The 17,105-nt window shown below is 39.6% G+C and overlaps 1 protein-coding gene across 6 annotated transcripts in view; it reads right to left on the reverse strand.

Annotated features, from left to right (window-relative positions):
- Cd99l2 (CD99 molecule like 2) overlaps positions 1-17,105 on the reverse strand; it is a 102,894-nt gene that overhangs the window by 28,021 nt on the left and 57,768 nt on the right. For 2 of the 6 annotated variants that reach the window (XM_028861363.2, XM_028861362.2), the window contains exons 2-3: positions 5,459-5,521; positions 4,554-4,622 (exon numbers count right to left, since the gene is read on the reverse strand). In XM_028861363.2, coding sequence (XP_028717196.1) covers positions 4,554-4,622; positions 5,459-5,521 — 132 coding nt within the window. Of the gene's footprint in view, positions 1-4,547; positions 4,623-5,032; positions 5,114-5,458; positions 5,522-17,105 lie in introns of those variants that run through there. The other 4 variants (XM_028861365.2, XM_028861364.2, XM_037199285.1 and 1 more) reach the window with 3 other exon arrangements.

The following is a 17,105-nucleotide window of genomic DNA, read 5'->3' on the forward strand; positions in this document are numbered from 1 at the left end:
AACTCAAATGGCTGAAAGACATTTAAGGAATTGCTCAACATCCCTATTCATCAGGGAAATGCAAATCAAAACAACTCTGAGATACCACCTTACGCCTGTCAGAATGGCTAAGATCAAAAACACTGAAGACACTTTATGCTGGAGAGGATGTTGAACTAGGGGAACTCTCCTCCACTGCTGGTGGGAATGCAAGCTTGTACAACCACTTTGGAAATCAATATGGTGCTTTCTTAGAAAATTGGGAATCAATCTCCCCCAAGATCCAGCTATACCACTCCTGGGCATATATCCAAAAAATGCTCAATCATACCACAAGAGCACTTGCTCAGCTATGTTCATATCAGCATTGTTTGTAATAGCCAAAACCTGGAAACAACCTAGATGCCCTTCAACTGAAGAATGAATAAATAAATTGTGGCACTTATACACAATGGAATACTACTCAGCAGAGAAAAAACAATGACATCATGAGGTTTGCAGGCAAATGGATGGATCTAGAAAAATCATCCTGAGTGAGGTAACCAGACTCAGAAAGACAAATATGGTATGTATTCACTCATAGGAGGATGCTAGGTGTGGAACAAGGATGACTGGACTGCTACTCACATCACCAGTGAGGCTACCTGGAAAACAGGACCCCAAGAAATACACGGAGAAATGAATGAGATCTACATGAACAGCCTGCACATGAGTGGGAGCAATGAAGGGTGAGGGTCGAGGGAAAGAGAGCGGGAGATCCTAGCTGGATCAAGAAAAGAGAGGGAAAACAAGGAATAGGAGACCATGGTAAATGAAGACCACACGAGAAAAGGAAGAAACAACGAGCTAAAGAGGCCCACAGAAATCCACAAAGATACCCCCACAAAAGACTGCTGGCAATGGCCGAGAGACAGCCGGGACTGACCTACTCTGGTGATGGGATGGCCAAACACCCTAATAGTTGTGCCAGAAACCCCTTCCAAGGACTGAGGAATCTGGATGCAGACATCCACGGCTAGGCCCCGGGTGGAGCACTGGGAGTCTAATTAGTGAGAAAGAGGAGGGTTAATATGAGCGAGAATTGTTGAAACCAAGGTTGGATAAAGCACAGGGACAAATAACTAAATGAATGGAAACACATGAACTATGAACCAAAGGCTGAGGGCCCCCAACTAGATCAGGCCCTCTGAATAGGTGAGACAGTCGATTGGCTTGATCTGTTTGGGAGGCATCTAGGCAGTGGTACCAGGTCCTGGGCTCGTTGCATGAGTTAGATGTTTGAAACCTGGGACTTACGCAGGGACGCTTGGCTCAATCTGGGAGGAGGGGACTGGACCTTCCTGGACTGAGTCTATCAGGTCGATCCCAGTCCTTGGGGGAGACCTTGATCTGGAGGAGGTGGGAATGGGGGGTGGGCTGGGGGGAAGGGGAGGCAGGCAGGAAGGGAGAGAACAAGGGAATCTGTGGCTATTATGTAGAACTGAATAGTATTGTAAAATAAAAAAAATAATATTTTTTTTTTTAAAAAAAGGCCAATTCCAAAAGATTGTCTACTTTTTCATCACAATTACATAACCTTTTTGAAATGACATTTTAAAAATGGAAAATAGTTCTATCATGACAGTCAGGGTGTTCGGCCATCCAATCACCAGAGCAGGTCAGCTCAGGCACTCTCTTGACCATTGCCAGTAGTCTACAGTGGATGTATCTTTGTGGATTTCTGGGGACCTCTTTAGCACTCTGCTTCTTCCTATTCCCTTGAGGAGGGAGGACAGGGAATCCGTGGCTAATATATGAAATTAAGTTAATTATAAAGTAAAAATATTTTTTTAAAAAAATGGAAAATAGATTAATGGTAGCCAGGGATTAGGGAAGAGATGGGTAAAGGAGGATAGAACTGAAGGAAGGCTGGTGTGGTTGTACAATGGGATCATGGAGTACTTTTTTTTTTAATTTTTTTTTTCTGAAACAGGGTTTCACTGTGTAGTTTTGGTGGCTGTCCTGGATCTTGCTCTGTAGGCCAGTCTGGACTCAAACTCACAGAGATCCACCTGGCTCTACCTCCCAAGTGCTGGGATTAAAGGCATGCACCACCACTGCCGCCCAGCCTGGGATCATGGAGTACTTTTCTGATTAGAACAGCAGATGCACAAACCAAACCTGGGTAAAGAGAACATGAAACTTAATCTATGATGACCTGAAAATTAATTATTAGCATTAAGTATAATGGCACATGCTTTAACCTCAGAGGGAGAAGGAGGCAAATTGGAGGCTAGCCTTGGCTACATAGTAAGACTATAAAAAAATAAGTAAAATTTTTCCCAAGCCAAAGCCAAATGAAAGTAAAATTTCAATTTTAAAACACTGGGTAAAGTCAAATTTGAGAATCATCATAGGGAAACTTAGGAAAAATTAAATTTTGTTTTAAATTGCTAAATTTATTTAAGGTAGTGTGTTTAGCAGTGCTGAAAAATTACTATAGAAAAGTGGAAATATAATTTTTATTGAAGTATGGCCTGGTGTGGTAGTGCACACTTTAATGCCAACCAGGTGCATAGGAAGTTGAATCCTGTGACTTCAAGGCCAGCCTGATCTACATGTTCCAGGGCAGTTGGGGCTACATAGTGGGACCCTGTCTCAAAATAAATGAACAACAACAAAAAATAAATAAATAAACAAAATAAACCTTTTCTCTGACACAGAAGCATATTTAAATGGTTTGCAGAATACCCAAAAGTCACAGATTTACGAATTCTCAGCAGCATGAGCCACTTTTCTCTGAAGATAGTTTCCCTTGAATTATATAAACCAAGTAACACCTGCATGCATATCTATGCAACACTTGCATGACCATAAAGCTGGATCCCCTGGAACTGGAGCCAGTTGTGAGTTGCCTTGTGGTTGCTCACAAAGCCACGTCCCCTGAAAGAGCAGCCACTGCTCTTAACTACTGAACCACCCCTCCACCTGATAGTATCTGTTGTCAATAACAAAATTTGAAATTTAAACCAAAATACAGAATTTTCAAAAACCTTTACTGATGACTGTAATATGAACATCTTTTCAACAGCTAGCTGATTTTTAATTTTTTGTTCTATTCATTTATTTATTTGAGTATTTCTTTATTCTTTGTTTTTTGACAAGGAATCTTGCTATGTAAACTTAGCTACCCTGGAATTTACAATACAAACAAGATTAGCTTCAAACATTGGGTGATCTCCCCGCCTCTGCCTCCACAGTGCTGTAATTACAGCATATGCCACTACATATGGCTTGCTAAAGCCTTTTTTTCCCCCAGTGGGGTGGGTGGTAATACTAATCAGTGTGATTTTGAAATATAATATAGTGAAGTATGGGCACTGTGCATTAGTCAGGGTACCAATGTTTCCAAGTGACCAGTGCATGGTGTTAAGAATCCATGAATGGGCAGAAGATCCTTTTAAAAAACAGGAGAGTCCAGTGGGGCTCAAAGAAGCTTAGCAACGATGTATCACAGATATGGTTCACACTTCACACATTTATTCTGGGATAAACAACCACTGTTTGGGCTTTGGTGTCCTTTCTAAGAAGAATGTCTCAACTGATCCCAAACCACATTAAGTTCTCTTTCCTTTTTCTACTGCATATCTACGTGAGCCTGGGTTCTCTTCATGTATTCCACTGGACCTCAGGAACTTACAGCAGCTCAGTACAGAAGCAGATATAAGAATCCAGATGAGGCCTGGCATAGTGATGTACATCTTTAGTCCCAGCACTGGAGGTCAGGGGTAAGTCAGAGGCAGGCAGATAGATCTCTGTGAGGTTGAGGCCAGCCTGGTCTACCTAGTGAATACTGGTCTATATATAGTGAGTCCCATGCTATCCTGGGCTAAATAGTAAAATCCTGTCTCAAAGCACCACACACACGCACAAAGAGTCCAGGTGTATCCTATTCAAGCCAGACATTACAGAAACTCATAAAATAATGTCACTCTTTACTCTAAATTGTGTTTTCACCTTATAAGCAGTTATTTCTCATAAAAGTCCGCTACATATGCTAATACATATGGCTTTTTATTTTCTTTAGATTAATAACAGTTTTAAGTTCTCAGATGAGAAATAGTTATAGATGTGACCCACATAAACAAATTCTCTTGAGATCTTCAAAAATTTAGAGAAAATGTTTGAGCATCTCCATTCAAGAGTTCTCCTATGGCTTGAGGTTGTCCCTTTCTGCCAGACCATGAATAGCTCATATTTATACTATAGTTAATAAGAACAGACCCCACCAGGAAGAGCTTCAGTCAGGTGGGACTCCCCTCCTCTTCCTCCTCCTATACCTGGTTTCTGGCTGCATTCATCTCAATTACCCAAAGAATCAATAAAGTAAATTTACTGTCTTAACATATGGTATAATAATCAACCAGACAGTATTCTGTTGAAATAAATCTAATATTCAGATGGATTTCTTTGCTGGCTTTCATATATGTATAAAACCTCTACATAGCTCATTCTGATAATGCCCCAGATGCCTCACTTCCCTTCTCAGAGGAATCTTGCCTTCCTCACATTCCATTTTAGGCAAGCTTTGTTACCTGCTGGATTTGCTGGAGCTCTGGTTGTTCCTGGCCTTCTAGTTGTGGTGCTGAAGTGGTCCCATCTCTCTGAAGGGAGGATAGAGGACAACAAGAGGAGCAAATTAAGTAGTGTGTGTATGTGTGTGTGTGTGTGTGTGTGTGTGTGTGTGTGTGTGTGCTGCTTTAGGGCTTGCAGAAGACATGTCATGAGGAGAATAGCCTTGGTGTTATTCTGTGAGGCCATTGTAGGTGAGGGTCTCCAAGGAATCACACTGAGAAGTATGATAAAATGACATGGGTTCTGGAGCTTAGTGGTTACGAATTGCTGTTGCTCTAGCAGAGGACCCAAGTTTGGTTCCTAGAATCCACATCAGACAGCTCTCAACCATCTGTAAATCTAGCTCCAGAGTATCTGAACTCTTTTCTGGACTATATCATACCTTCCCTCGTGTACACATACACACTTAAAATGAAATAAAAGTAAAAGTGAAAATAACTTTTTAGATGATGTAGGTTCAAGCTGTGGTGGTGCATGCCTTTAATTCCAGCACTCAGGAGACAGAGGCAAGTGGATCTTTGTGAGTTCAAAGATGGCCTGGTCTGCACAGAGAATTTCAGGACAGCTAGAGAAAGACCCTGTTTCAAACAAAAAAAAAAATGAGAGAACTGTAACAGGTCAAAGTTTTCTTTTTGTAAAACAGGAAAATAGCTAAGACAGATAGACATTCTCTCATGTATTCAGTATACATTAAATGATAAAGGAAGATAACACATGTATGGCTCTACAACAAAAGCCCTGCACATGTAACAGAAAACAAACAGATAGACAAAGATGCAACTAATTTGCTTGCATGTATCTGCTTTTCCAAAGGGAATACAGTGATCACTAGTGGTTGCTTTTCATGGTTGTTTGCTTGACTCACGCTTCACTGAGGAAGTTTCTTTCAGTGCATCCTCCAGATTAAAATCATCCAAGTCTCCATATCCTACAAATAAAAAGATAATTTTAAGTTTAGGTGGTTTTTATTTTATTTATTTATTTATTTATTGGTTTTTCGAGACAGGGTTTCTCTGTGTAGCTTTGCACCTTTCCTGGAACTTGCTTTGTAGCCCAGGCTGGCCTCAAACTCACAAAGATCCGCCTGCTTCTGCCTCCCGAGTGCTGGGATTAAAGGTGTACGCCACCACTGCCCGGCCCAAAGTTTAGGTGATTTTTAAGGAAAACAATAATACTGAAATATTTTCTTTGTCCTTACTATTATTATTCGTGTCTCTGAGAACTAAACCTAGAACCTAAAATGCACGAGACAAGTGTTCTACCATTGAGGTGCACTCTAAAATATTTTCTTGACATGGTCTTTGCTATTTATTAAAGGAGTATGAGAATGCAAATGGAAAACAAAAGAAAGCTAAAGTATCTGTACTTACAACAGAAAAAAATAGGCCAGAAGTCAAACACTTAATCATGGTACAAAGAAACAGATCATTAGATAATGCAAAATGGCTAATTTATCAAAAAGGCAAAATGCTTGTGATATATATGTCTCCATCATCAGAGCACCCAAATATATAAGGCAGTCATTAATAGATAGGAATAGACACTATATACAGTAATAGCTTCTATCACCAAATAGATGATCTAATCAGAACAAGGAAATGCTGGGTTTTACAAGAATTTACAGATATTCTTTGCAAATGAACACACAGAGAATATTACAGATTGTGCATTAATACACAAAGCACATCCCAGCAGTGATTGTAGAAAACTGGAATCATAACAAATATCTTTTCTGACTACAATAGCATGACAATAAAACTAAATAGTGAGGAAAAGCTAGAGGAACTCACAAATACATAGAAATTAAACATCACTCTTCTCAACAATTAATAAGTCAAAGAAAAAAGTCAAGAGGGAAATCAAACAGTATCTTGAGACAAAGGAAAATGGAAGCACAATACTCTCAAACTGAAAGCAGTCCTACAGGAAAGTCTCCATCAAAATGGGCAATGATCTCACATGGTCTCATGTTACTCCTCAGAAAGCTAGAAAGTAAGACAAAGGAAAAGCCAAACATAGCAAACGGTTAAAAAAATAAGTTCAGCCGGGCGGTGGTGGCACACGCCTTTAATCCCAGCACTCGGGAGGCAGAGCCAGGCGGATCTCTGTGAGTTCGAGGCCAGCCTGGGCTACCAAGTGAGTTCCAGGAAAGACGCAAAGCTACACAGGGAAACCCTGTCTCGAAAAACCAAAAAAAATAAATAAATAAATAAAAAATAAGTTCAGAATGGAAATAAATAAAACGGAAACCAGAAAAATGAGAAGATGGCTCAGTGGATGGAGTGCCTGTTGTGTGATTATAAGGACACAAGTTTGGATCCCCAGCAATCCTGGAAAAAATGCATGTGATGACATGAGCTTCTAATCCCAGCCTTGGGGACATAGGGGTAAGACCAGCTGAAGTGATGGGCTCCAGATTCTCATGTAATCCAGGTTGGCCTCAAATTTCCAGTGTATCTGAGGCTAGATGTAAACTCCTGACCTACCTGGTGTTTTTTGTTTTGTTTTGTTATCTTTAGGTAAGTTTTCAGCTACAGCAACAAATAAAAATTAGAGAAGACCCAAACAAACTCAGAAATAAAAGAGGAGACATTGCAACTGGTATCACAAATACAAATGATCTTAAAAGCTTACTATTAACAGCTATTCATCAACGAAGTGAGTAATCTAAAAGAAATTACTGACATTTCTTTACTTATGTAATTGGATCTTTTGCTTGCATTATGTCTGCGCACTATGTTCATGCAGTGCCTGCAGAGGCCAAAAGAGGGTATCAGATCCTCTGGATCTGGACTTATAGATGAATGTGGTCTGCCATGCTGGGATTCAAACCCAGGTCCTCTGGAGGAGGAATCAGTGTTCTTAACTGCTGGACCATTTCTCTAGCCCCACAGAAGAAATAGTTGAATTCACAGAAACATCTAACCTTCCAAGATCAACTGAGAGAGAAATAAGAAATGTGAATAAATCAAAAACAACTAAAGAGAGTAAGCCAGTAATAAAAAGTCTCCCAGACTTCACCATTAATGAATTCTATCTAAAATTGAAAAGATAACCAATTTTTCCACAGCCCCCACTCCGGGGTGGGTGGGAATTGTTTATAAACTCATTTTTTCTTATCTCAAAAAGAGACAAGGACACTACAGGAAAACCATGGGACAATTTTCTCTGATTAAATACAAAGGCAAAATTCCTCAACCAAACATTATCAAATAAGATCCAACAACACATTAAAAACACCTTTTACCATTGTCAATTAGGATTCATCCCAGAGATAAAAGAATCTTCATAAATCAATACATGGAATACAGTGTGCTAACAAAAAATACATGATACTAAGCAAAACCATATGATTATCACAATAATTGCAATAATGAATTTGATAAAATTCAATATCTGTCCATGTTCAACACTATCATAGTGTGGAACCCATAGTCAATGTGTTTTTACAGCACGAGTAAATATAGCCAGTTATAGAATCAATCTAGATGTCCATCAGTTGTAGCAGCGGATCTCTGCCTCTGGAATGCTAGGATTAAAGGCATGTGTGCCACTATTTTCTGGTCTCTGTATCTAGTGGCTGTTCTGTTGTCTGACCCCAGATAAGTTTATTAGGGTGCACAATATTTCAGGGAACACAATACCACCACAATACCACAACATAAAGGCATCATACCCCTGATTCCAAACTACAGTTTGGGTAGGTGTAATAAAAAAAAAAGCTGTGTAAGAGATACTCAATATCCACAATTAGTGGATAAATGAATTTTTCAAATGTGGCACATGTGCACAATTGAATATTATTCAGCTACACAGAAGAATGAAATCATGTACTTTGCAAGAAAATAGATGAAACTCAAGACTATAATGTTAAGTGTAAAAAACTTAATCCAGAAAGATGAATATCACATACTTTGTCTCAAATGGGGATTCTAAATTTTCCTTTTTATTTATTCTTACTTCTTAAAAATTAAGTCACATGGTGCACACCTTTAATCCCAGCACTTGAGAGGCAGAGACAGGTGGACTCTGTGAATTTGAGGCCAGCCTGGGCTACAGAGTGAGTTCCAGGACAGACAGGACTGTTAAACAGGGAAACTCTATCTCTAAAAAACTATACACACACACACACACACACACACACACACACACACACACACACACACACATACGCGCGCGCATGTGTGTGTGTGTGTGTGTGTGTGTGTGTGTGTGTATACACAGAAGTGGGTGTCAGAATCCCTGGAGATGGGTTACACATGTTGTTAGCGGCTCACCATGGATGCTTGGAACAACTCTTAATGACTGAGCCATCTCTCAAGTCTGAGTCTATTTTAAACAAACACCTGAGGAACAGCAAAAAAAAAAAAATCACAAGTCACAGATTCTGGGACACAGTTCAGAAAGCCCTGTGAGGCCAGTCTTGAAAGTGAGAGTGCCAGACATTGACAACATAAAGGCATCATACCCCTGATTCCAAACTACAATTTGGGTAGGGTAGGTGTAATAAAAAAAAAAAGCTGTGTAAGAGATACTCAATCTGTATACTACAAAGCTGTCAGAAATAAAAGCAGAACAATAGTGGCATAAAATAAAAAACCCAGAAATAAACCCGTATAACCCTTACAGACAGTTGCTTTTTGAGAATGTACAAAGGGTTAAGGGTTGTGTCTTCAGGAACTGCTGGTGAGAAAACACAAAAGAATAAAATTGGACCTTTATTCCAGTACAGTAACCAAGTCAAAATTAATTTTAAATCTATTAAATGCTATACCCAAACCTTTAGATCTACTAAAAGAAGTAGTGGACATTGGTCCAGCTAATAGTTTCCTGAGGAGCATTACAAAAGTATAAGCAGAAAAGCCAAATGCAAAGGTGAGGAGTAGCTTAAGTTAAATGCTTGCTTAGCATGTATGAAGCCCTGGGTTCAATTCCTGGCACCACAAAAACAAATACAAACAAAGTAGACTAACAGTGTTATGTCAAACTAAATTGCTTCAGCATAGCTAAGGAAACAATTAGTGCAAGTAAGAGACAACTCTAATTTCACAATAGCTAATTTCTAAAACGTACAAAGAACTCAGTGCAAGTAAGAGACAACTCTAATTTCACAATAGCTAATTTCTAAAATGTACAAAGAACTCATAAGTCAGTATCAAGAGATTAAATTAGTTAAAAATAGATAAGGGACATTTTCCCCAAAGAAATAATATTTATGGTCAACAGACGAATATAAAGATAATGTGCAACTCTAATCTTTGGGGAAATGTAAGTTAAAAGAACAATGAAGCTAGCCATGGTGGTGTACACCTTTAATCCTAGTACTCAGTAGAAGCATGAAGATCACCATCCAGAGGCTGCCTGTGCTACATAGCAAGATTCTGTAAATGAAAAGCAAAGGAAGGACTTATGTGTACCAAACATGGCTCTACTACTTTATGGTTATTCCCCCAGGTAAAATTTATTCTAATTGACAAATAATAGTTGTCAAAAAGATGACTGACAACAGGTGTTGGAGAAGATATAGAGAAAAGGAAATCTGTACACACTGTTGGAAGGAATATAAATTAATACAGCCTAGGAACCAAAATTGGTATGTCAGAGGCATTTGCACTCTTGTGCTATTCCTAAGAGAAGCTATCCTCTAAAGTGGAACCATCCATCCATCCCTGTGTTCTACTGAGTTTGATAGTTACTGAGTGTCATGGGTTCTAGGCCTGGTAGTAGGTATGTATAATTATGTATACTTATATAGAACTTCCTGCCTTTGCCTCCTAAGTGCTGGGCCTAAAAGGTGTGTGCCACCATGCCTGGTATGGTGAGACCATCTTTAAAAGGAACAAAACCATCAGAAACAAAAATGGTGCTTTACTTCTAATGGTCTTCTCACACTCACATATTCTCAGTATAAATATGAGAAAAACAACAGACAAATCCTAATTCAGGGATATTATGCAAAACATCCAGCTTGGTCCCCTTCTCAACTGTTCATGAAGACCAGTGAAAGTCTGAGAAAATATCCCATTCCTGTGGAGGCTATGTGGATGATGACTTCAGATAAAAAGTATGAGCTCTGCAGCACAATAGGCAACTCGTTGGGCTCCTAGACTGAAACCAGGGAAAGATGATAACATATGGATATTGCTTAGTAATAGAGTATTAACACAAGTTCTTTACTTGAGACAAACTAATGTAAATGGCAATAATGGGAACGTAGGTATAAAGAAATTCCCTTCTGCTTTGTAATTTTTTCAAATCAAATTGTTCCAAAAGTAAATTTTATTTAAAATATCATTTTCCTACAGCAAAAAAACTGAGTAATTATTGAATAAAAATATATAACCTTAACATTGTTAAAGGAAAAAAAAACATAAACAATGAAACTCAATCTAACCCATGAAAGACACCAGAGGGGAAGGAAAGGGCAGGGAACATGTTAAGAAAAATTATGAACTTTGGTTTAGAGATGTGTACAATCAGTGAAAATCATCCATAAAATAGACAAAATCCCCAAAAGCAAGTTCTCTCAGCACTGAACAAGTAGTCAGAGATATTTACATCCTGGGGTTACAGAAATGATAATACTAAACCCAATAGGTACTCCTTGATTGGATTCTAACCTGCAAAGGGCATTATTGGAACTATCAGAGAAAGTGAATGAGGTCTGTGGACCACATGGGAATTCTGGTTCTCATCCAACTGCCTGATCTTAATGGAAATACTACTGTTGCCAGGAAGAAGATGCCCTTGTTTACAGCAGATGCATGTTGTTGTATGAAGAGATCATAGGTACAATATCTGAAACTATCCAGAAATAGGACAGGAAAAATATTTGGAGAAACACACATGCATGAGAGTAAAACACACAGAAAGTGGGACAGAACTGAGAAATTGAGGATGAATGATATGTGTTAACTTTTACACTGGACATTATTCGGGCAGCTGTTAAAATCTGAATGGGGGTGTGACTATTAGGCAGTAGTAATGTGATCAAGGTTAGACTGGTTTCCTGACTTAGATGTTGGCATAGTGACATGTCCTGGCTTGCTCCAGTGTGCTGAGATTGGAGCAGCTAACGCATCAGGGCATCAGGTAAACAATGTACACTGAAGAGATTTGAGTTGGATGACCAAACTCTTCATATTGTGTGGTGATATATCTTGTACCCTAATAAACTTTGTCTGAAGATCAGAGGATGCAACAAGCCACTGGATTAAACATAGAGGCCAGGCAGTGGTGGCACACACCTTTAATCCCAGCACTTGGGAGGCAGAGATCTGTCTGGATCTCTGTGATTTCAAGGCCACCCTGGATTACATGAGATTGACTCAGCCTAGGAGAGAAACAGAGCCAGGCAGTGGTGGCACATACCTTTAATCCAAGTACTGGGAAGTGCCTGCTTTTAATCCCAGCACTTGAGATTTCACACCTTTAATCTCAGCACATGAGATCGCACATCTTTAATCCCAGTATTTGGGAAGCACACAAACCATTAATCCCAGCACTAGGATGACTGGGTGGAAAAAGATATATAAGGAGCAGGAGACAGGAACTAAAGGTCTTTCAGCAAGAGGCTTTTCAGGCTGAGGAGTCCTAGAGGTAAGACGTGGCAGTGGCTTGTTCCTTTGTCTTTCAGCATTTACCCCAATATCTGATTCTGGGATTTTTATTAATTAGACCATTTAGGAATTCATGTTACAATATTGTACTTGCAAATTTTCTGGAAGTCTGTAGTCATTTGAACATCTAAATATTTTATATGTGCATTTTCCAACTTAACAATGCCATTTCTAAGTGTGTATTAGAGAAAAAATACTTGTAACATGGACATAAAAAGGGCATACAAAGACACCCATTGTTGCTCTGCTTACAACAGCAAAAACAAATGCAGGCAAAATAGTGGTCAGCAGAGAGGAACAGCTGTGTGAAAGGCAGCTCTTCTACACAATGAGTTACTGAATTGCTGTGTTAGAAAAGAACAGGGAATGCCTTACTGACATGAGATACAGTCTGAAATACAGCAAGAGACAGAGAAATGTTCTCCCATTTGTGTGTATATATCTAAATTCACAACCATAAAAACATTCTAGAAGTTCACACAGGGAAGCTACTAATAGAGATTATGTCTAAGGAATTGTGAACAGAGGTCAAGAGGAAGGAACTATTTCCTTTCAAGGTTACTATCTCCTCGCTTTTTTAAAAAAATTAATTATGTCTATGTATTTTTCTAATTCTAATTCAAAGTTCTGTATCAGTGTCTCCAAAACCTATCATTCCATTAGGTCTTCTTTCAATACTCTTCCGCTACTTTTCCACCTAAGAACAATGAAAGTACACAGTCCACAATAGCATATTGAGCTAATAACATGTAGAACTGGCCATATCACTGCTGGCTCCTGACATATCTGGCCATGTCATTGGGTAAGGGGTGAAGAGCAATATGACACAACTTTGTAGTATTTATTAATTAATTCCTATTGACTTTGGACTCAACAGACCCAACCCATCTATGGATGAAACAGTCATCCTCAAGCTCAATCCTGAACTATTAAGACTTCTTCATAACCTACAATTAGGGTAAGAGTGTAGTCCAATAGTAAGGTCCTTGAGGAACACACATGAATCCCTGGGTGCAATCTTCAGCACCATAAAACAACAAACACCTACAACTAAAACCCAAACAGGCACAGATGTTCTCACAATAGACCATACATTGCAAAGGGTGTCATACAGGTGCTGCTCTTCCATACTCTAACTTTACTCTGGGATGCTGGCAGACATCCCATAGGCTCTTCCTCTGGCACCAACACACTTTAGGAAGCAGCTGATTCTTCTTAGGCCCAGTTCACAAGTCCTAAGGCCTGGAATCTGAGGGGTCAGTGTTGCAGCATTTAGTAGAAAAGTTACCTCATCCACTGCAGAAGGCGACTAAGAATTTTAATGGGAAAACCATGCCGTGAGCTGTTGACACCAGTCTGCAGCTATCTTCTTTGATAGAGAAGAATTTGGAAATGTTCCCTGTGAACTTGTGTGTGTCCTTGAGAGGATCTAATGAATAAAGTACTGTTTCTATCCAAATATACCCAGATAGCCAGCGTCTGTCCTCTAGCACAGTTTCCTTTAGGAATAGAACATAAACTTGACCTCCATTGCAACCTGATTTACCAAGAGTGGTGTGGGAAGCCAAGGCTACATCTTAAAATGAAGGTTGTAAAGCAAGGCAAAGTAAGACCTTGTTAGCCAGTGATGTCATGAGCTTGCTGTATAACAGCACCTGCCAAAGACATGATGGATATATGTGATGCCAGAGAGACACTGATGGGCCCTTAAGGAGCCTTACATATGGGTTTGATTAATCAATCCTACTTCAGATGTTTCTGCCCACTTCACTTTGTTCATCCTGAGTACCCACTTCCAGGTAAGGGCTTATGAGCATCTTCCACAGGCATACCCTGTCCAACATGGCCACCATCCACTACATAAAATAAAATAAGTGAAAATTCAACAAATGTTAAGGTGAGTGCTTTCTCCAATTCCAGTCTGCCCCTTCCCCAATTATCAGTGAATAGTTATGGCTATGATTTGGTGACAGTCCATTTGAGGTTTAGACCAAAGGCAAATTCACCTCCACATGTGTCTCCTGCCTACTGATTGGTTAAGAACTTCAGAGGCTGCTATGCCACCTTTAAGCCAAGGATTTCAGGGGTAATATGTTGGGACATTAGCAGAAAACAGCTTCTCTCAAGTGGCCAGTGACAGCCACCCCCCTTGCTCTCTAAGGATGACTTCTATTCTACTTCTTTGTTTTGTAAATGTAAGTAGTTTCTAGGTTTTCTGGAAAATAAAAGCCAGTATTAATCCTAACTGAATAAATATCTGAACTACTTTTGTTATATTATTTTGAAATCATGGCTATTTTCTATAGATGTGAATAAGAAAGAATACCAGAGACATCTTAGTCTGGTGAAGTATAGATATGTCATCTCAACTTTTCCATTTGTCTGCCTTAATGGAAGTTCCATAAAACCTACTCTATACTTAAATGTGTCCATGAAAACCATGATATCACTCACTTGCCCCTCATCTGGGTACTCATCTTTGCATACACAACTCCAAAGGTTCCAAGCTACATATCAAAAAGAAACAGACTTGATCAATCTTGATGTAATCAAAGTGCAAGGAAAGCCCACTATAAGAAGAATCAGAATCAGATATCAGGGACCAAATCATGGGCTAGCCATTTTGCCTATGGCATAGCCTCTTGACCACTTGGGCTCAAGGAAAAAGAAGCTGGCTCAGTCAACAAAGTGTTTGCTATGCAAGCATGAAAAGCTGAGTTTAACTTTACAGATCACACACACACACACACACACACACACAAAGGCTAGGCATTGTAATACATGTTTAACTTCTGTGCTAGGGAGGCAGAAACAGGTAGATCCCTGGGGCCTGCTGGCCAGCCAGCCTAGCCTAATTGGTAAGCCCCAGATCCCCCACCAGAGACCCTGTTTCAGAAAACATAGTGTGTGGTTCCTGAGGAATGACACCTGAAGTTGACCTCTGACCTCCACACATGTATACATTTTCACAGGCAAACACACATGAATACTCACATACCTACACACACCCACCACACACAATTAAAAGAAAAAAGAATAAACCTGGCCCCAATGCGTGGACCCAACTTGATTAAACCTAAAATGAAGCATATAAAATGGATGCTCACCATCAAACAATAAGGCTTCACCTGTGCAGCTGCTAGCAAAGCTTTGTGTCCCCAGCTCCCTGGGCAGAGGGCCACTGGGGCCACAACTAACAAAAGGAAAGGCTATTGAGGCAGGGGGAGGGGCTAGGAACTGCCTCTACTGAATGTACCAAACTCTGCTGACTCCCCATGGGAGGCCTTACCTTGTTAGCTGAGGGAATGGGGAGAGGGCTGGGGGAGGGAGACTGGAGGGTGGAAAGAGGGTAGAGGGGGTTCTGTGATTGGTATGTAAAATGAATAAAAAATTTTAATTAAAAAAAAGGAAAGGCTGTAGGTCATTAAAACAAATTCACACTTCTTTGCTTTCCATGGGAACATTTGTGAAAACTGCTCCTGGGAAATCCATAAGACAAACCTACTAGCATGTATGATTAAATTCCCAAATGTTTCTGGTGCAAACAAGTAAGTATCTTCTCCAGACCCTGTGTTGCAGAAGGCAAGAACAAACCAAGAATGCTAGTATCCAATCTACTTGAAATGTTTGCAGCATTTTAACTCATGTTACTCAATCCAGATCTGAACACACTGTCTTCATAAATGTATGTTTCTCCATCTCAAAGCACGCTGAGCAATTAATAGCCTCTGGGTTAGTTAGGCACTGCAGCATAGCAAAGGAATGTGAAAATAGCTTGTCTCTTATTTTGACTACTAAATGCATTTCGTCATTGCCACCTGAGCTCCAATTAGTTTCATGAATAAATTTAAATCACTCTCAGAGAGGACAACAACAAGAAGGCAGAGAGGTTCACTAGAAGCCAGGAGTCAGCACCTGACAGTCCAACTGCAGTGGCCACTGAGGATTGGAGCTGCCAGATGATTTCAAGTATGTACAGAGCACCCCATGCTCCAGTTCCTGCTAGAGAAGGGAAACACTGGTAAACATGGCATCTTTCAGTTGCAGGCACCAGAGCTGAAAGTCTTTTTGTATATTTCTAGGAAGCATCTAAGTGTCCTGTAGCAAGAATCTTAAAAGTTCTTATTAATAAAAACAAACCTGGAGCCAGGTATTGAGGTAAACACTGGAAGATCAGAGAAGCAGAACAGGCCACAGCTACCTCACCACACCAGTTCCTCAGCTGATCCTGTTTCCTCAGACTGGAAGCTTCTGAGTTCTCATCCAAATGAATCTCAGCTGAACTGTTGCTCAAAAGCCTGAATGCTTAACCAGCCAAACACTTCTAGTTTCTGGTCCTCATGCCTTATATACCTTTCTGCTTTCTGCCATCACTTCCTGGGATTAAAGGCTCACTTTCTGGGATTAAAGGCATGAGTCACCATGCCTGGCTGTTTCCAATGTGGCCTTGAACTCACAGAGATCCAGAGGGATCTCTGGCTCTGGAATGCTAGGATTAAAGGCGTGAGTGCCACCATTTTCTAGACTCTGTATCTAGTGGTTGTTCTGTCTCTGACCCCAGATAAATTTATTATGGTGCACAATATTTTGGGGAACACAATACCACCACATTTCCCCCTTTTTGTCTAAAATTAAAAAAAAAGCTTATAACTAATATAAGAAAAACTATCCAATAAGTATATACAATGTATACAGTCAAGAATTACATTAACAATGTCTAGTCCATTAACATTTGACAGGTTCAGATGAAAAACTTTAATAATATATAACAATGTCTAGTCCAGTAACATTTGATAACTCAGACAAAAATTTTCATTACTTATCCTATTTAAAACAAGTAGTTCCTTCTTAGAAGTAGATTTAATAATTGACCTTTTTATCTTATCATATCCA

This window comes from Peromyscus leucopus, chromosome X (genome assembly GCF_004664715.2).
Source record: "Peromyscus leucopus breed LL Stock chromosome X, UCI_PerLeu_2.1, whole genome shotgun sequence".
Lineage (NCBI taxonomy): Eukaryota > Metazoa > Chordata > Mammalia > Rodentia > Cricetidae > Peromyscus > Peromyscus leucopus.